Here is a 20,080-nt window from a genome sequence, read left to right as displayed (position 1 = left end):
AGCCCCATGTTGGCCTCCCTCCTCAGCAGTGAGTCTGCTTCTCCCTCTGCCTCTGTGCGCTCTCTCTTTCTCTCTCTCTCTCTCTCATTCTCTCTCAAGTAAATAAAATCTTTAAAAAAATAAAATTTTTTTTTAAATTTTTAAAAAAGGAAATAAGCAAACACCTTTGACTCGAGGCCTAAGAAAAGCTCTACATTAACATAAGGAACGGTATACAGTTACAGTGAAGGGGGAAAAGGTGTTAGAGGCACATACATACAGCTCAGGTGACTTAAACTCATTGCACTGGCATGGAAATAATTAAGATGTGGGAGTTACACCCCACACCTGGCACATCCCATCCCCCCCAACCCCCTGCTACAGGAAGGGAGCTGTCCCCATCTGTCCCCAGCTGTGCCCGTGCTTCAGCTCTCTGACCTCGAGTGCTGGTATAGCCCAAGGAGCTGCTGACTTCATACTGGTGCAGGTGGGGGTGTGGGATCATCAGGATGTTGGCGCTCCTGCCCAGGGAGCTGTCGTCAGAAGCCTGGCTCCTCACCTCCTCGGTGGGCAATGCGCGGCTGGGCAGGGAAGGGCTGGATGAGACGTCACAGGAGCTGGCGCTCTTTCGATTGTGACTCTCCCGCTCTCGCACAGACCTGACAGGTGAGAGACGACGAGTTACCAACAAGCAAGTGATGCTGCCCCACCTAGAACTAAAGCACCCAAACCTATTGCCAGCCCAAGCTACTTGGGAAACCAATAGCAAAAATCCCCAATGTGATCTATGACTGGGAAATAATGTAGGAGGTATTCTTGCTTGACCAGCTTGAGACGTTGTGTAAGAACTGACCGTTTTCAAATGGCCCAAGTCCTGGGGTCATAGCTATAAAGCCGTGACGGCTCCAGTCCAACCCTAGTTGATCCCCACCGATCCATCTCATATCACTGAAAACGGGGCAACTAAGCAGGATATGATATGATGCAAGACAAAGTACACAGTGCCACCTCAAGAGTCTTCCTGCACGAAAAACTGAGCCTAAATCTAATCAAGCCTCTGAAGGTAATTGCTAGTTTATAGGAAATCCAGAGAAGAGAGGACAAGTTAAACATTGTAACACAACAATCAGCCAAATGAAGAAAGCAACACAATCTACAGTTACAGAAAAAAGACATTCCAATTAAATGCAATGTCTGCATCTTCTTCAGATCCCAATTCAAACCAACCAACTGTAAAAACACATTTTTGAAACAATTGGGAAATCTGAATATAGACTGGCTATTAGAAGATATTAAAGAATTAGTGTTAATTCTGGTACTTGTGATTATTTAATTCTTATCTGTTAGAGACATACACTATGGTATTTACAGGTTTAAAAAAAGGTTTTGCTTTAGAATACTCAAGCAAAATGTAAAATGTGGGGAAAGTAATGAAATGAGTCTGACAAGACACTGATCACTCTTCATTATACTACTCTATTTGACCATGTTCAAACATTTCCTTAATAAAGGTTTAAAAAACAGTATACCCTTATTAAAACATAAAACTCCCTAAGGGGGAAAACTCTGGAAGCAGTAGGAGGAAGGATCAAAAGGGGAGAAGCCCAATGGGGAGACAAAAATTCAGAATGGAAAAGTTAGCACCTATAGAGAGGGCTTTCCCTCTGGCATCAGAGCTGTTCTCTTTCCACCTGGAAAGATTTTGTCTTAAGTCAGAGCTTAAACAGCCTGAACACAGATCCCCTGGGCTGACCATATGTACACTATTGCAACAGTAAACATTTGGACACCAGTGTATGCGCAGTCCTGCACAGGGGACAGAGCACCAATTAAAACATGGTCTGCTCCCTCAGGGAACACATAACCCAAGTCTCTGAAATACCAGGTCTTGCCAACTTTGATTAGAAAAAAGAAAACCAAGGATCTTGGACCATGAAAGCATTCTTAAATACTCCAAAGGAGGGGTGCCTGGGTGGCTCAGTCGTTAAGCGTCTGCCTTCGTCTCAGGTCATGACCCCAGGGTCCTGGGATCGAGCGCCGAGTCGGGCTCCCTGCTCAGCAGGAAGCCTGCTTCTCCCTCTCCCCCTGCTTGTGTTCCCTCTCTCGCTGTGTCTCTCTCTGTCAAAAACATAAAAATCTCAAAAAAAAAAAAATACTCCAAAGGAAAGCACTACCGAGCGCCTAAGCAGCATCTATGTGTGGGAGAGCTGTAGTTAACGGCACTAAATGTTCTCAACATTTAGGAAATGTTTTGTCTGAGCTCTAAATGTTTTCATCTTAGGATGAGATGAGGAAAAAGGACAGGAGACAATCATATGGCCACTATAAGCTCATTTATCAATGTGAAGGGATGCATATTCTTCCAATCATTGTGCTTAAATAAACTTGCATATATAAGAAATCTGGAAAATGGACTCATGGTATTTGGTCCACTGGTGGGGGGTGGGGGGAAGCCCTGGGATAGGGATGGTATTTTTTTACATAATACTCAGAAATGAATACATTGGTAAATCTAACTACATCACAGTTAAAGACTATCATATGACCAAATACCATGGAGCAAATTTAAAAGGCAATTAAAGAAAGGTCTCTTGCCTTCTGGGAATAAAAAACCCAAAAAATTGGCAGCCCAGTGAGAAAAAGATTCTAGAATCTGTGAATTATTTCTCTTGGTTAGAAAAAGCAGAGGAACACTCTCTTTATTTGGGGAAAATACTTCCCACAAATATAGCTAACAAAATGGGTGGGCCAGAGAACCTGGAAACAGAATCCCCAATGATCTACATGGGATAGCTTCCATTGGCTAATTTTAATTTTAAACATTTTTAGGGTTGCTCTCATGAAGGTCCCAAGAGGCCCTCAGGTTTTCCCAAGCAATTTTTGTATACACCCCAAAGTGAATCTGGCAAAAAACCTGCAGGTGGCGAGGCGCTGAGCCCGGGACGGGCCTGGCAGCCTGAACACTTGGGCGTCGTAGGCATCATAATCTACTTGGATGGGAAGGGCGTTCTCAGATTCTTTTGGAGTCCCAAGAGCTGAAATGCATAAATCACACGAATTGTCATTAAAACACATTTCAACCAGATGCCTTCAGAGGGCCTTCATCAAAATCTGCAAGGCACAGATGATCACCATCATGTCCCCCTGAGAAAAGTGGGGGTTGCTGAAATTAAATGACTTACATGTCAAAGTGACATAGAAAATAACATTAGCACTAGGGCACCTGGGTGGCTCAGTCAGTTAAGCATCCGACTCTTGATTTTGGCTCAGGTCATGATCTCACAGTCGTGAGATCAAGCCCCGCATCGGGCTTCGCACTCAGTGTAGAGTCCACTTTAGAGTCTCTCTCTCTCTCAAAATAAATAAATAAAACATCTTTTAAAAATAGTATAGCACTAAATAAAGGGAAGATTTTGGTGGTATTTCATTCTTCTGTGATCCCACTTAAAAAAGATCATCTTAATATGCAGTGCGGTTAGTACTTTAAAATTTTCTACCCAATCCCTATAACTGACCTATGGAAAAGAAAAACAAGGTTTGTCACCATTAATTTTGCAGTTGACGGGACAAAATATACAAAGTGGTTAAGGGACCTTCCAAAGGGAACTCAAGTCTCCCAACTTGGCTATGAACTGTTTATATGACCTCACATAATCTTGTTGCTATGGCTTAGCGACTCTTTCTAAAAGGGATGAAAGGAGATCTCAAAAATACTCACATGTATCACGGCCATTTTTTGCTTTCTCAGAGGCAGGCTGTAAAATTAAATAGATAATTAATCACTCCCTCCTCTGCCAGAATAGAACTTCTCAAAAGATACAATATGTAGGTGGCTGCTCTCCAGGGAAGGGACCATGCCTTACCCCCTCACTGTAACTGATGGAAAGGCAGGAGGGAACACTTGATGCCCACCCACCTCAGTGTCAGGCCCTATTAGGCCCACCTCACACCTTGGTCACCCTCAAAACTCTATCCAATGGGGGCATTACACCCCACCTTACAGGCAAGGATATTCAATTCTAGAGAGAAAAGGGGACTTGCTCAAAGTTACACTGTTAGTAGGTGGAAGAGCCAAAATCCAAGCCCAGCCCTTCATGCTCTTGGTCAGTCCACTGGCATGTATGTCCTACCATGGCTAGCTTCTACCTGACCCCAAGCCCCACATGCACGCTTCCCCCTTCACCATGGTACTCTCACCAGTCTGCCTACACCTACAAGAGCTCAGCACTCAGTGGATCACCCAATTTGCTGAAATGGCGTACAGAGGCAGAGAGAAAATGGAAAGAGCTGCTTTTTTTTTTCCCAAATAAATCTTTTTCAGGACCCTTTAAACTTTCGTAACAATACTCATTCTTTCTTCTTTAAAACGATTATGTTGCAGGGGCGCCTGGTGGCTCAGTCGGTTAGGCGTCCACCTCTTGATTTCAGCTCAGGTCATGATCTCAGGGTCATAAGATCAAGCTCCACATCAGGCTCTGCGCTTGGCAGGGAGTCTGCTGGAGATTCTCTCTGCCTCTGCCCCTCCTCCCCCGCTCACACACGTGTGTGTGCGCTCTCAAATAAATACATAAATCTTAAAAAAAAAAAAGACAAAATGATCATGTTGCAGAGAAGTTCCTCTGTGTTCCACTTTGCCCAGAAGGGTTGTGATAAAGGCATAAAAGGTTGTGATGAGAGGGCAGGAGGTGCCCTTTCTGGGCAGAGTCCCTTTCTGTCAGCACTTCACTACTTGACATGGTCTATTTCAGGAGGAGTCCTCACAGTCCTCCAAATTAACATTTTCCTTATTAGACAAATAACATTAACTCCCCATTACCCCCAAAAAGGAAGAAATGGCCCTGATACCACTAACACAGCCACAATGGGACAGCTTTCAGAGTTCAGCTCTGCTAGAAACGGGCAGATGGGTGAGAGCACCCTGGTATGCCACCTATATACCTAACACTCTGCTTTTCTCTTCATCTTACATCAAACATACCCTTGAAGGTTCTTAAAACTGGCATTTTTACTGGCTGTGAATATATTCCATCAAGTGGGTATCTCATGGTTTATTTAGTCATTTCCCTATTATTTTCAACTTCTCACTATTATCAATAATACAGGACAAAGACCTTATTCGCATTCAACATCCTCGGTTATTTCCTTAGACCACATGGCCAAAAATGGAATTATCTGATCAAGTGGCATGAATATTTGCACTGCTCTTGATACACACGGTTGAACTGCCTTTCATAAGTATGTGGTACACCAACCAGGTACTCAAGCACCAATTTCACCACTTTTTCCAGGACTTGGTATAATTATTTTGTTTTAAGCCTATTTGGTAAGCAGGGGCACATGGCTGGCTCAGTCCGTACAGCATGCGACTCTTGACCTCAGGGTTGTAAGTTCAAGCCCCACGTTGGGTGTAGCAATTACCTAAAAATAAAATCTTTTAAAAATAAAGTAAAATAAACCCATTTGGTGAGATAATCCAATTCCTGTTTGAATTTCTTTACTGCTAAGATTTGATCTTTTCATCATATTCCCCTTTGCTGCAATGCATGCTCACGTCTTTGTCCCCAAAGGTACCTGAGAGGTCCCAGTGTCTGAATAAACCAGTGACATCATAACAAGAATAACTCTTTCATTATTAAGGAACTACAAATAATTGTCATACTTTTCCCAAGGATATTTCTTACAGTCTGAGGGTATGCCTTGTTATTGATGTATTTAATGTGGAAAATCATAAAGTTCTAAGACAAATATCTTAAACTTATTAATGACTATGGGGGGAGAAGGGCTTATCTCGGGACCAAAACAAACATGAGTGACAGTCCCTGAAGGCGCTGCAAGTTGGTGACACCTACCTTCTTTCCTGCCAGTTTTATTCGCGGGGTGAAACTGTTACAAAAGAGCTGGCTTTTGGACGTATAGAAACTGTGAAAGGAAAAAGGGTCATTAATCTAAGCGCCTTTCATTTTAAACTTCAAGACACAGTTAAAACCCCAGCCGTGGATTAGCTCTCTCGTGACTGCCTATGTCTCAGGCTTCACAGATTCCCCCAATTCTAACTTGTTCTGTAGTTACTATAAACATTAAACATATGGTTTTAATTACTGTTCTTTATTCTCCATAAACTACTTCACGCTAGGCCTGATTCTTAACTGGACAAGACTCTCCTCCTTGTGACAGGGATTAAATCTATTTATACCATGATACTTTTGCATCTTGATACTCAGCATGATGCTGGGCCCAAGGGTGGTCCTTATCACTCATGGGTTGAATGGCATTTGGTAAGCAAGAATAACTCAGGTAAGAAAAAAGTGGTCTCAAGAAAATATGCCACGGGGGTGGCTCAGTCCATTGAGCATCTGACTCGATCTTAGCTCAGGTCTCGATCTCAGGGTTGTGAGTTCAAGCCCTGCACTGGGCTCCACCCTGGCCATGGAGCCTACCTGAAGAGAAGAGAAGAGGAGAACAGAAGAGAAGAGAAGAGAAGAGAAGAGAAGAGAAGAGAAGAGAAGAGAAGAGGAGAGAAGAGGAGGCACAAACCATCAAATTCCTACCCCTCTGAAAATTATACCTTAATGCAGTCATGTCAGGCACAAAAGAAAACTGGGGGACCCAAGCTGGCCCTGGGTATACTGAATGAATGAGTAAATAGAGGCTGTACAGCTTTTTCCATTTCTCAGGCATGTCTCTCTGTTCTCTTTGATCTATAATTAACTTATGGGAAAGATGTTTTGAATACTAACCAATCCCCACCTTCCATCATAACTCTGATCATAGGCAAAAAAAAAAAAAAAAAAAAGGCAGTATCAATAGATAACCAGTGGACTGTAGGGCAATCCCAGTAACTATCTAACACTTCATGTGCACAAGAACATAAGAATACTAACTGCAGTCAGACCTGGAGTCTAACCAGCCCCTGGCACTTGGCCCCCTCAAGTGGTACCAAGTAAAGTACTGGGTAGAGGATGCTGCTTTCTTTCCAGATATTAATGACAAAAGATCTGAGTGGAAGTGATGAATCACTAAATTCTATTCCTGAAACCAGTATTACACTATATGTTAACTAGAATTTGAATAAAAATTTGAAAAAAATATAAATAAATAAAAAGATTTGTGTGGAAAAGTGATATGAGCCAGAAGAATGGGTTTCTATTAGATTTATCCACATGAAGTTGCTGTATTTGAAGGTCAAAACCAGTCTACTATCACAATTTCAAATGGTTAAACCAATAGCTTCAGCTTTGCCATGAACTTGCTGTTCAACCCTTGCAAGCCACTTTACCTCTCTGGAACTCGGGTTCCTCTCCTATACAGTGTGATTGGAGGGTCTCTATGATCTCTAAAACAGACTCCAGGGATAGTCTGTGATATCCCAGTTTTATAACATATATCTGCTATTAATTTACTTTTTGGATCAATTTTCATTACTAACCAACAATACTTTGAGAGTGATAATTTTTCACTGAAGACAATTTGATTATGCTTCAGGTAAGCTCTCTGGCCTTGTGGGACACTTCTGAAGAGGCTCGTGGACAGGATGAGAACAATGGCCTCTATGAGCAGCCATGCATCTCAGGCCATGAGCCCTCTTTGCTCCTGTCCCTGCCTGGCTCAAGCAAACAAGGCTCACAGTGAGAAGTGAAAAGCAGGCCTCAGGCCATCCCAGCTCTCAGATTCTGAAGCCCCACCTGTGTGAATCTATTGTCCATCTTAAATGGCATCAGAGAGCCAATTTGGCATGAAAAATAAAGTGATGAATCGGGAAAACTTCAAGTTATTATTAATTAAAATTTGAGGAAATTACAGTGTTTAAATTCATATATTTTTGGGTGCTATAGCTACTCTGTCCTTTAACCATTTCCTAAACTAAACATAAAACCATGAAATATGGTGTATAATTAAACAGTAGCTGTTTTCTTATGGGCAAAAGAATCTGAATGTCTATTCAAAGATTACAAAGCCAAAACTAATTAGAGGGCTGACAAAAAAGAAGATACATTGCTCTCTGGAATAAGTGAAAAAACAAAAAAGTTCAAAATACTATTTTACTTGAACCAAGTTTTTAAAATGGCAGTAACAGGGGCGCCTGGGTGGCTCAGTTGGTTAAGCGACTGCCTTCGGCTCAGGTCATGATCCTGGAGTCCCGGGATCGAGTCCCACATCAGGCTCCCTGCTCGGCAGGGAGTCTGCTTCTCCCTCTGACCCTCCTCCCTTTCATGCTGTCTCTCATTCTCTCTGTCTCAAATAAATAAATAAAATCTTTACAAAATAAATAAATAAATAAATAAATAAAATGGCAGTAACATAAACACAAGACGAGGAAGATTCTGAAGGCATCTTCTTAGGAAGCAGGCACTTTGTCTTAAAGTGACCTCGTCAAGCAATGCAATGACAACATACAAAACTGAGCATCACTGAACAGTTACACATACATGTACGTAACAGAATCACATGTATGACCAGCCAGAGAGTCTCTCACTGGGCTGAGAAAGAAGAGGCATACTCAGAACAGGGTAATTACTGGGTGACCAGACCATCCTTACACAGCTGGCCAAACCACTATTCCTTCTTGATTCTGCGCCTACGAATGAGTAGAGCTGACTGGGAGCAACTACCATACAAGGGCAACAAGGCCCATAACAAAGGTAAAGGAAAAACTACAAGGCCGGAATCAACATTTGTGATGAATTTTCAGGCTGGTCTCCAGCAAAGATTTGCAACTAAACAGAAGACAGAATTAAAGGTTCTGTTTAGCTTGGGGCACAGCCAAGCAGTCTTCTGCCCCTCGTGGAGTGCCAGCTTAAAACAGAAATCCAGAGAAGGGCAGAATGCTCTAGAAGCACTAAAGAGGAAGTGGCTATTGGCTCTCCAGGATAGCACAGGAAGAACTCACAGAAGAGAGATGTTGGGGCCGGGTTTTAGAGGATAAATAGGCATTTGCGAGGAAGAGGGCAGGTGGAGAGGCTCTCTAGGTGGAAAGGCCCAGAAGTGGGACAAGTGTGCATCTGCTATGCAGGATAAAAGACAGCAAGAGGTGGGAGAGAAGGCCTCGGATGTCAAACACTTTAGTCTTCATCAGGATGGTGTGAGGAATCAGAGAAAAAGAGCAACAGGACTTAGTTTTCATGAAATGACTTCGGCAACCAGGTAGAGCAGCAACTGACAGATGCTGGTCCCCAGATCCCTGGGGTTCCCTGGTGCGACATCCAGGCCTACTACATTAGGACACAGAGTACTTTTTCACTATCTTATATTTGGTTGCAAGTAAGACTTTTACTTAAAAAAAAAAGAGGAGGAGGGGGTACCTGGTGCTTAAGAAAAAAAATCAGAAAGGAAAGAAGAAAACCACTGGTCCAAAGAACTGATTCTCAATGGGGGGTGGGAGTGCGGAACAAGGGGGCATTCTGCCACCCAGGAGGCATGTGGCAATGCAGCAGACATTTGATTTTTTTTATTTTGTTGTTTTTTAGTCTAAATGATTTCCCTTCCCAGTTTCCAATGGTTTCAATTGCACTTTCCATAAGCCTGCAGGAATTTTTAAAAATCATAAAACATTAAAAAGAAGTAATAGCCCAAGGCTTTTCACTTTTGGCAGGTTTGAGGTTATCTAGTTCTCACAGTTAGTTTCCAGGAGGTTATGAGCTCTACCAGAAAATTTCAAAGAAACAGTTTAACTCTCTCCAGGTTTTTTGATAGGAAAATTTTGAAAGGAAACTTAACTACGGTTCTTGCAGACATTTTGGTCGTCACCCTGGGGCTGGGTCCTGTTGGCATCTGGTGGTTGGAGGTCGGGAATGCTGCTCAACATCCTACAATGCACAGGGCAGCCCCCCCACAACAAAGATGATCTGGCCCAAAATGTCAGTAGTGTCAAGGTTGAGAAACCCTGATCTAAAGGATGGACTGAAGGAGAGAGATCAGAAATAGACACACTATTAAGATTATTGCAGTAATTCAGGGCGCCTGGGTGGCTCAGTCTGTTGAGCGTCTGCCTTCGGCTCAGGTCATGATCCCAGGTGATGGGATCGAGCCCCGCATCAGGCGCCCTGCTCAGTGGGGAACCTGCTTCTCCCTCTCCCGCTCCCCCTGCTTGTGCTCTCTCTCTCTGTCAAATAAATAAATAAAATCTTTAAAAAAAAAATAAAAAGATGATTGCAGTTATTCAAAAAGATGAGGATGGGACAAGGCAGTGGCAATGACAGAGTCATAAGACACTCCACACAGAGGCATGAGCCTCAATCAGCAGAAACACTGAGGCCTTGTCCCATGTGAAGAAGAGGCATGGGGATTTTTCCACAAACAGAATGCCAGGCACAATGTTCATCTGCTATGATCTGTGGGAGCTGGGAATCGTAGGAGCTGGGGCTAATAATAGAAATAAGTCCTTCGAATTTGCCTTTATTTTTTTCACCCTAGACTGTTCTTACGTTACTGCCACTGCTTTGCACGTACAGAAGCCCTAAGCAAATGTTGGAACTTTGGTTTCCGCATTTTCTTAACGAAAAAGTTTTATCGTAAGAACTTAACAGATGTGAAGAGAAAATGGCAAGGAAGTTATTCAAAACCCGTATCACCTACCACGAATCAAGGTCACACCCACCTGTGGTTTATCCAGTGAGGAATATTATAGTCATCACCCAGACGAGAATCACAAGGCGCACTTCGATTATGTAGCTAGAAGGGAAAAAGCCAGTGCACAGATCAGCTAGAAAACAAGGAACTTTCCTGTTCTGAAGTATTCTCAAGATCACCCTAGTACTAGGAACTGGCCTTTAGGAAGCAATCCAAAATCGAATCACCTTGAACAACGGGACAGCATGTAATGGCTGCTCCCCCATGCACACCAAGTCCACACCAATTCCTAAAAAAAAGACAAAAAGAGTTTGGGGTGGGGGTGAAAAGAAGTAGAGATAAGTGTCCCAATCTATTAACAGTACTATTGAACTGGGTCAGGGTATGAGGCAAAGCCGACTTCCCATCCTATGATTTATAACCTCATTTGCCTACATAGCAAAGAAGTAAATAGAGGCATTTTGTCTCTTTCCACTTTACCAGGTCCCATCACAGCTTGCAATTACTGAATGCTTGACAATTAGCCTTTGACCACTTTGTAGATGATGATTTGTCAAAAAGACAACCCAGGCCTCCATGACTAAAGTTTCGAGGCCAGAAAGGAAAAGGAACCTTGTTATTTCAGGAAAAAAGCAAAACAATCCATATCATTTAATGGAGCTTCTTTATGGACAATCAGGATTTACAGTCCACCTCCATCTTGTTGTTGAAGCACAAATTTAATGAGGCCAGGGGTACAAGGTGGGGAAGCATGGCACATCATGGAGGGAGGCCTGGATCCAAAGAGCTGACGGTCCTCCCCAAGGCAGACTGATGGCACACTGGTCACTTGAAACAATCCCCCCAAAAAGAGTTCTCCAGTGTCATATATGTTTGTGAAACTCTGAGTACCATTAGCGATAGACATGATACACTAACACATTAAGACCTGCAATTAGAGAATCTGCCTAAACTGTGTATGACCCAGCATTTCCCAAACCGACTTGACCATGGAACTTTTTTTGTCCCCTAACATTATTCACATCTCCAGGATCTCTAGCCAGGGAGAGCTCAGAGTTCTAAGGGTAAGTCAGGCTATAAACACTCGGGAGACAGCACAAACCAGGGAGCATTACCGTTATCTATCATCCGCTGCTTGGTCAAGATCATGAGTAGACGGTCCACTTCAAACACACCTACCCCAGGAGTGATCACCACAGACATCTGCCCAGTCCGGTCAAAGTTGCGGTTGATGTAGTGCTTGTCAAACACTTGAAAGAAAGCAAAAGTTCTCAAATGAAGAGGTTACAGCTTTTCAGAAACCAACCACTGGCGAGCCTCTCTGTGCCCTCGGAGTATTTTGTCCATGTTTCTATTGCAGCAACAGACACATTCTGACCTGAATTCTAGTTAGTCGTGTGCACATCTGTCTCTCCCCATCTACATTAAGAACTGCTTGAACACAAGACTATGTCACTGTTGCCTTTACTAACACCCCCTCATTGATGCCTAATACTTGCCTTGAGCAGCATTAAATGCTCAAGTTTCATGTCGTTTAAATTTAAACAATCCATAAATGAGTCTGTATTGAAATTCACAAAAATCAAATATTAATTTAAGACAATATTTAAAAGAGTGGACTTTGTAAATCTGGCAAGTTAATTTTTATTTCTGTCCTATATAATCCTGATTTTAGAAAACCAAAGATATTCCAATATGACAAAAAGATTCACTAAGACAACACCCTGTGCTTTAGAATCCCTGGCACCTGGGTGTAGACACATGGGCAGGTTATATGCACAGTGAAGTGACCACACATCATCACTTCCACCGCTGGCCAGTGCCAATGGATGCCTAACCAAAGCTGGGCTGATCAGGCCCTGCTGGGAACACGGAATTCTGAACAGAGAGGAGAGAGCTGACAGCAGAGCTGGGAGCTGAACACTGTTCTAGGAATACCTGCTTTTGCAGTTTCTGGAGCCACCTTGGTCCCCACCTTCTTCTGCATGATGTTCAAGCCTTTCCTGGTAGCCCCACCAGGTCCCTATATCCTGAGAGTAAATTTCCCTTTTTGTGTACACCAATTCAGTACGTTTCTGTTATTTGCAAACAAAGCATTATCAGCTAACATATAAATGCAGGAACAAACCTTCAGAAGAAATCACACCACGCTGTTAACAAGGTTCCCTCTTAGAAGGGAAATGACAGTAGAGGGAGGGGGGAGACCTTCATTTTTACCTGATATACCTCTGATTATTAGAATTCTAGGAACAATGAGTTCTTTTTGTATATTAAAACAAATTTTTTTTTAATTACCTAGAAGCAATTGAGGGATGGAGTAGAAAACAGCAAGAAGACAGTTTTAGTAAAACAGCCCAAGGAAGATTCCTTCTAGCTCTTTATTCTCAGGTTACCATGAGAAGCAGATGAAAACAGCAAGTTAATTCCCAAAAGTAGACCCAAAAGCTAAATGTTGGCCATTAAAACCATCCAATCAGAAGTTACTGCTTTCAATTAATCTTTGGGGTAGGTAGGTGGGGAGATTATCAACTGGTTTGGGTCTTTGGACATTAGTAAAAAGAAGTTCATAGCCATGTGGTACACAAGATGCCAGCTCACCATGACTAGTATCCTTACTCACCATTGAATGACAGATTGATGGCCTCTAAGTAGTTTCCTTGTGCTGAGGTAGAATTGTCTCCTTGAGGAAAACCCTCTGAAGCAAAAGACATAAGAGAGGAAAAGTATCCCATGTAAGATGAACTCTAAAAGAACAAGTGGAAAGTGGCTCCACAGGGCCCGCCACCCTGTAGTAGGGACATTATTGAACTCACTGCATACCTAAAGAACAACTGGACCCAACTGGAAATAGGAACCTGACCAGAAGCAGAAACTAGGCCCAGCACTGGGAGGGAAGCAAGCATGAACCTCTTCATCTCCTAGCTCCCATCCTACACCTCCTTTCCCTGCCACACCTCCTACCATATGAATGCAGTACCTGCCTGTTCCAGTCGCACCAACACTGGATACTGGATGAAGAGTTTTTTAATGGTCACAAGGAGTGAGGTCCACTCTTCTCTCCTCTCATTCTGCACCACCACTCTGAAAGGAATATTGTCATAAAATACTGAACAGCTATTACATATATCAGGCCCCTCACACGGTTTCGGAGGAAAGGAGAAGATGGGAATCCCAAGGTTAGGGTAACTTACCATGCAATAATAAGTATTAAAGTCAAATGCACGTAATAAACATTAACAAAGAAAACTAATCACATCAATAGTCACAAAGACTGAAAACAAAAATAAAATATTTAAAAATTGCCTTGAGATTATATTAATGCCTAGCATTGAGTAGGAATATGAAATTTTCACACACTGAATTACAATTAGGTGGTATATAAAAAGCCTAAAAGAAAACATCTATATGTATGTTTTACATACATATCCAATAAACACGTCTAGGTCAGGGAACTAGATTAGTAGATAGGGATGGGTTGGGGGGGAGCCTTGCTGGCTCACTCAGTGGAGCATGAGACTCTTGATCTAGGGTTGTCAGTTTGAGCCTCATGCTGGGTATAGAGATTACTTAAAAATAAAATCTTTAAAAACAAATAAAAATAAAAATGGGGCACCTGGCTGGCTCAGGGTTGTAAATTGGAGCCCCACTTTGAGTGTGGAGATTACTTAAAAATAAAAAAAATTTTTTAAGATTTTATTTATTGGGGTGCCTGGGCAGCTTGGTCATTAAGCGTCTGCCTTCGGCTCAGGTCATGATCCCAGAGTTCTGGGATTGAGCCCCACATCGGGCTCCCTGCTCAGCGGGAAGCCTGCTTCTCCCTCTCCTACTCCCCCTGCTTGTGCTCCCTCTCTCGCTTTGTCTCTGTCAAATAAGTTTATTTATCATAATAAATATATATTATATATTTATTTTATATATAAATTTATATAAATTTATATTTACTTATATAAATATATTTATTATATTTATATATTATATATAATATACTTATATATTTTATATATAAATTTATAAATATATATAATAAAATATATTTATTTATTTAACATAGAGAGGGAGCTTGAGCAGGGGCAGGGGAGAGGGATAAGCAGGCTCCCTGCTGAGCAGGGAAGATGAAGGGCTCAATCCCAGGACCCTGAGATCATGACCTGAGCTGAAGGCAGAGGCTTAACGGACTGAGCCACCCAGGTGCCCCTTAAAAATAAAATCTTAAAAAAAAAAAGAAGGGATGGGTGGGAATCTGTTTACTGTAGACCTTCTGAACCTTACAATTTTTGAACCATGGGACTGTATTACAAAAAATAAAATGTAAATGTAAATGAAAAAATATACATTTGCATTAATCTAGTAATGTTAATGCTAGGAACATATCCTAAAGAAATACGCAGTGGGGGGCGCTGCTTCTCCCTCTCCCCCGCCCCTGCACATGTTCTTTTGATATTTCTCTCTCTCTCTCTCTCAAGTAAATAAATAAAATCTTTTTAAGAAAGAAAGAAAGAAAGAAATACACACACACACAGGGGGGCGCCTGGGTAGCAGAGTCAGTTAAGTGTCTGACTCTTGGTTTCAGCTCAGGTAGTCTCATCACTGAGTCTGCTTAAGACTCTCTCTCCCTCTTCCCGTGCCCTTACCGCCCCCACTCCCCCTCCTCTAAAATAAATAAATAAATCTTAAAAAGAAAAGAAAAGAAACACACAGGATCCAGAATAGCCAACCCAATATTGAAGGAGAAGAACAAAGCTGGAGGACTAAGATCATCCAACTTCAAGAAGCTATAGTAATCAAGACAGTGTGGCATTGGTGGAAGTGTAGACAAATAGACTAATGGAACAGAATAGAGGACCCAGAAATAGAATCCCCAAAATATATCAACAGATCTTTGACAAAGAAGCAAAGATAACACAATGGAACAAAGATATTCTTTTCAACAAATGGTGCCGGAACAACTGGACATCCACAGGCAAAAAAAAAAAAAAAAAAAGAAGCTAGACACAGACTTTACACTCTTCATAAAAATTAACTAAAAAATATGGTTCGATCCTGGGTTTTGGCAGAAAAAATTTTAAAAACCAACTCAAAATAGATCATAGACCTAAATATAAAACGAAAAACTATAAAACTCCTAAAAAATAACATAGCACAAAACCTAGATGACCCTGGGTAAGATGATAACTTTTTAGATTCAACACCAAAGCCACATCCATGAAAGAAAAAAATTGATAAGCTAGACCTTATTGAAATTTAAAAACTTCTGCTCTGGAAAAGACAGTGTCAAGAGAATGAGAAGACAAGCCACAGACTAGAAGAAAATGTTGGCAAAAGACACATTTGATAAAGGACTGTCATCCAAAATACACAAAGAACCCTTAAAAGTCAACAATAAGAAAACAAACAACCCAATTTAAAAATGGGCAAAACACCTAAACAGACACCTCACCAAAGAGGATACACACATGGCAAATAAGCATATGAAAAGATGCTCCACATGACATCATAAGGGGAAATGCAAATTAAAACAACAATAAGGGACCACTATATATTTATTAGGATGGTCGAAATCCAGAACACTGACAACACCAAATGTTGGTGAGGATGTGAAGCAATAGAAACTTTCATTCACTGCTGGTGGGAATGCAAAATAACACAGCCACTTTGGAAGACAGTTTGGTGGTTTCTTACAATACTAAACATACTCCTATCATATGATCTAGCAATCATACTCTTTGGTATGTGCCCAAAGGAGTTGAAAACTTAGGTCCACACCAAAAACTACACATGGATGTTTATAGAAGCCTTATTTATAATTGCCAAAACTTGAAAGCAACCAAGATGCCCTTCAGCAGATGAATGGATAAACAAAATTGTATATCCAGACAATAGAATACTATTGAGTGCTAAAAAGAAACGAGCTATTGAGCCATGACGAGACATGAAGGAACTTTAAATGCATATTACTAAGCTAAAGAAGCCAACCTGAAAAGGTTACATACTGTATGATTCCAACTACATGACTTTCTGGAAAAAGGAAAACTATATGGACTCTAAAAAAATCAGTGGTTGCCAGGGGCTAGGGGTTTGGGGGAAGGGATGAGTAAGTGGAACACTGAGGATTTTTAGGGCAGTGAAAATACTCTGTAAGATACTATAATGATGGAGACATGTCACTAAATATTTGTCCAAGCCCACAGAGTGTAAAATACCAAGAGCAAGTCCTAAGATAAACTATGGATTTTCAGTGATTACAGTATATCTGTATAGGTTCATTAGTTGTAACGAAGGCATCACTCTGGTAAAGGATGTTGATAATGATGAGAAGGGCATTATGTAGGTGTTGGTAGAGAGAGTGTATGGGAAATCCCTGTACCTTCTCTCAATTTTGCTAGGAACCCAAAACTGCTCTAAAAAAATTAAAGTCTTAATTTAAAAAAAAAGCAAGAAAGACTTAGGAATGCATAACTATGTATCTATTACAGCAGACAGAGATCAATTAAAAAAATTAGAAAAAGACTGGGGCGCCTGGGTGGCACAGTCGATTAAGCGTCCAACTCCTGGTTTCGGCTCAGGTCGTGATCTCAGGGTCAAGAGATCAAGCCCCACATTGGGCCCTGCGCTCAGCATGGAGTCTGCTTGAGATTTTCTCTCCCTCTACCTCTCCTGCTTGTTCTCTCTCTCTCTCTAAGAAATAAATCTTTTTTAAAACATCAGAAAAAGATTAAATATCTGGGCGCCTGGGTGGCTCAGTTGGTTAAGCGACTGCCTTCGGCTCAGGTCATGATCCTGGAGTCCCGGGATCGAGTCCCACATTGGGCTCCCTGCTCAGCAGGGGGTCTGCTTCTCCCTCTGCCCTCTTCCCTCTCGTGGTCTCTGTCTCTCATTCTCTCTCTCTCAAATAAATAAATAAAATCTTTAAAAAAAAAAGATTAAATATCTAATAAAGAATTAAATTATGATAAAATTTTAGACTACAACAAAATATTATATAGTTATTAAAAATGGTATGATCCTCTTTGATAACCGTTTAATATGAGTAATGGTATATGAAGGTTCACAATGCTATTCTCACCCGAGTATATTTGATTTTATTAAAAACAAAGCAAGCTAAAAAAATCATTCAACTTAAAGGGGTTAAACAGGGGCATCTGGCTGGCTCAGTTGGTACAGCATGCAACTCTTGATCTCAGCATTGTAGGTTTAAGTCCCACATTGGGTATAGAGATTACTTAAAAAATAAAAAAAATAAATCTTAATAAAATGGGCCAAACAGAAAAAGATCCAGAGAAACATACCACAGTATTAAAAGTATTTCCCTTTGGATTACAAAGTCAGACCCGAGATAAGACAAAAAACAAAAAAGATGAAAAAATTAGCTAAGAAGATGAATATACAATTCACAAAAGAGAAGTACAAAGGCCGATAAGCATGAGAAAACATTCACTCTTGGTAATAAAAGAAATGACTATTAAGACTCAGTGTGCTAGGGGGGTGGGTGGGGTGAAGGTAAATGGTGCAGGTGGGAGGAAACTGCCTGCAGCTTAGGGCAGGAATTGTGAGATCCAACTTGTAAAATTCTTCATATTTTACAAATCAAAAAGTCGGGAGGTAACAAACTTATATGTCAAATAAATAAATGTTACTTTCAATATAAAAAAAAAAAAGACTCAGTGTGCTAACTTTTCTTCCACTCTAACTGGGAACTAGTCAAAAAAAAGGAAGAAAATAGTATTCAGTGTTGGCAAGGACAGAGAAATAACATGACTATTGGGAAAACAGGATTTTTTTACTTCAATGGTTTTGCAAGGCAATTTGGCTACACAAATGAAAAGCCTTAACAGATCTAGAATATCTTTGACCCAATAACTCCATTTCTGGGAACTTATCCTAAGTTTATGCTTAAGGTTATGCTAAGTTATAAGGTTATACCTAAGGTTATAAGGTTATGCTAAGGTTATAACTAAGGTAATGCTTAAAGACTGTAAGACCATGCACTGGTAGAACTTTTGACAATAGTGAAAAGTTGAAAATCACTTCAGTGTTCAATAATAGTTAGCAATCAAATGAAATGTCTGCATAGCAATAAAAATGATGCTATGGAAACAGAGTATTTGATAGGGAACGCCATTTGTGATGTAGTAAGTGGAAAATGCTGGTTTAAAACATCATGTAAAAAAAGCGTGGGAGTCTGACCATATCTCTGTGAAAACTACTTTTTGTCTCTATAAGCAGAGAATAGGGTTTGATGCACCCAAGTGATGATGACTGCATCTCGGGAGTGGAATTGAGGGTGTTTTTTATTGTATTACCCTGTACTTAACTGTATTTTGTGATTTTCCTAAAATAAACCTGTATTATTATTTTTTTTTTGAAGATTTTATTTATTTGACAGAGAGAGACACAGCAAGAGAGGGAACACAAGCGGGGGAGTGGGAGAGGGATAAGCAGGCTTCCCGCTGAGCAGGTTGCCCGATGCAGGGCTCAATCCCAGAACCCTGGGATGATGACCTGAGCCAATCAGACGCTTAAAGACTGAGCCACCCAGGTGCCCCCTGTATTATTTTTAAGTAAGAAAAACACAATCAAAGCTTCTTTTGATCTAAAAAATGTTGGGGTTGACTTTTTAATGATGTGAGGAAATTTTTAATATATTAATGATATAGTCCTATACATGGTAAATCTACATTTGTAACTCATTCATGCTTTCTACAATCTGTTTTAATATGTCCATAATTATACTCAAATGAATTCATACTCATTCATATTCATTATGTAGAAATAACTTCATATATTCTTAAGCCAAAAGAGGTTCTCAGGTTCCAGGAATCAGGGGAGGCTGCTGGCTCAATCGGAAGAGCATGCAACTCTTGATCTAAGGGTCATGAGTTCAAGCCCCACATTTCATGTAGAGATTACTTAAAAATAAAATCTTAAAAAAAAAAGTAAAATAAAAAGATTCCAGGAATCCACTGAAGTGGTATGAAGAATTTAACAGCATGAAAGGATAAATGGTTTTGTTGGGGTAAGAAATGGCCCATTACTTTCATGAAATTCCCACAGGGATACAGGACCCAAAAGAAGATCAACCAATAAATTAAAGTATGATCAGTATGGGGTTGAAGAATACAGTGGTCAAAAGCACAGACTCTGAACCAGACTTTCTGAGTCAAGTGCATACTCCATCACTTAATCTTCCATGGACTTTGGATAAGTTACTTAAACTCTGTGTGCAAGTTTCTATGTAAAATGGGATAACAGTAACCATCACAAGGAATGCTATGATATTTAAATGAAATCAAGATACTAAAAAGTGCTTAGAATAGTGAGTGTCCTATACACAGTAAGTCCAGAATACAAATGATAACTATTACCATCTTATTACCATCTCAGTTGGGAGTGGAGCCACTCTTATTTTCTATCTTATGCTCTTCTGTAGATTTTTCAAAATTTCTACAAAGATGCATTATTTCTTAAATGATATAAAAAGGTAATCTGATAAGTGATAAAGGAAATAGAGTTGACCCTTGAACAACATGGGGGTTAG

General features: G+C 40.7%; 1 protein-coding gene across 11 annotated transcripts in view; it reads right to left on the bottom strand.

Annotated features, from left to right (window-relative positions):
• DEPDC5 (DEP domain containing 5, GATOR1 subcomplex subunit) overlaps window positions 1-20,080 on the bottom strand; it is a 122,378-nt gene that overhangs the window by 70,476 nt on the left and 31,822 nt on the right. For all 11 annotated transcript variants that reach the window (XR_004681453.1, XR_004681454.1, XM_035017450.1 and 8 more), the window contains 9 exons: window positions 13,523-13,626; window positions 13,166-13,240; window positions 11,661-11,795; window positions 10,773-10,834; window positions 10,574-10,647; window positions 5,829-5,898; window positions 3,698-3,734; window positions 2,894-3,014; window positions 418-638 (listed from right to left, as the gene is read on the bottom strand). Coding sequence is in view for 9 of the 11 variants with exons in the window: in XM_035017450.1 (XP_034873341.1) it covers window positions 418-638; window positions 2,894-3,014; window positions 3,698-3,734; window positions 5,829-5,898; window positions 10,574-10,647; window positions 10,773-10,834; window positions 11,661-11,795; window positions 13,166-13,240; window positions 13,523-13,626 (899 nt within the window). In the remaining 2 variants the exon portion in view is untranslated. The remainder of the gene's footprint in view (window positions 1-417; window positions 639-2,893; window positions 3,015-3,697; window positions 3,735-5,828; window positions 5,899-10,573; window positions 10,648-10,772; window positions 10,835-11,660; window positions 11,796-13,165; window positions 13,241-13,522; window positions 13,627-20,080) is intronic.

This window comes from Mirounga leonina, unplaced genomic scaffold (genome assembly GCF_011800145.1).
Source record: "Mirounga leonina isolate KUSES-001 unplaced genomic scaffold, KU_Mleo_1.0 Mir_171, whole genome shotgun sequence".
NCBI classification, from domain to species: Eukaryota; Metazoa; Chordata; class Mammalia; order Carnivora; family Phocidae; genus Mirounga; species Mirounga leonina.
The sequence above is the reverse complement of the archived record's forward strand: the minus strand, read 5'-3'. Positions and strand labels throughout refer to the sequence as shown.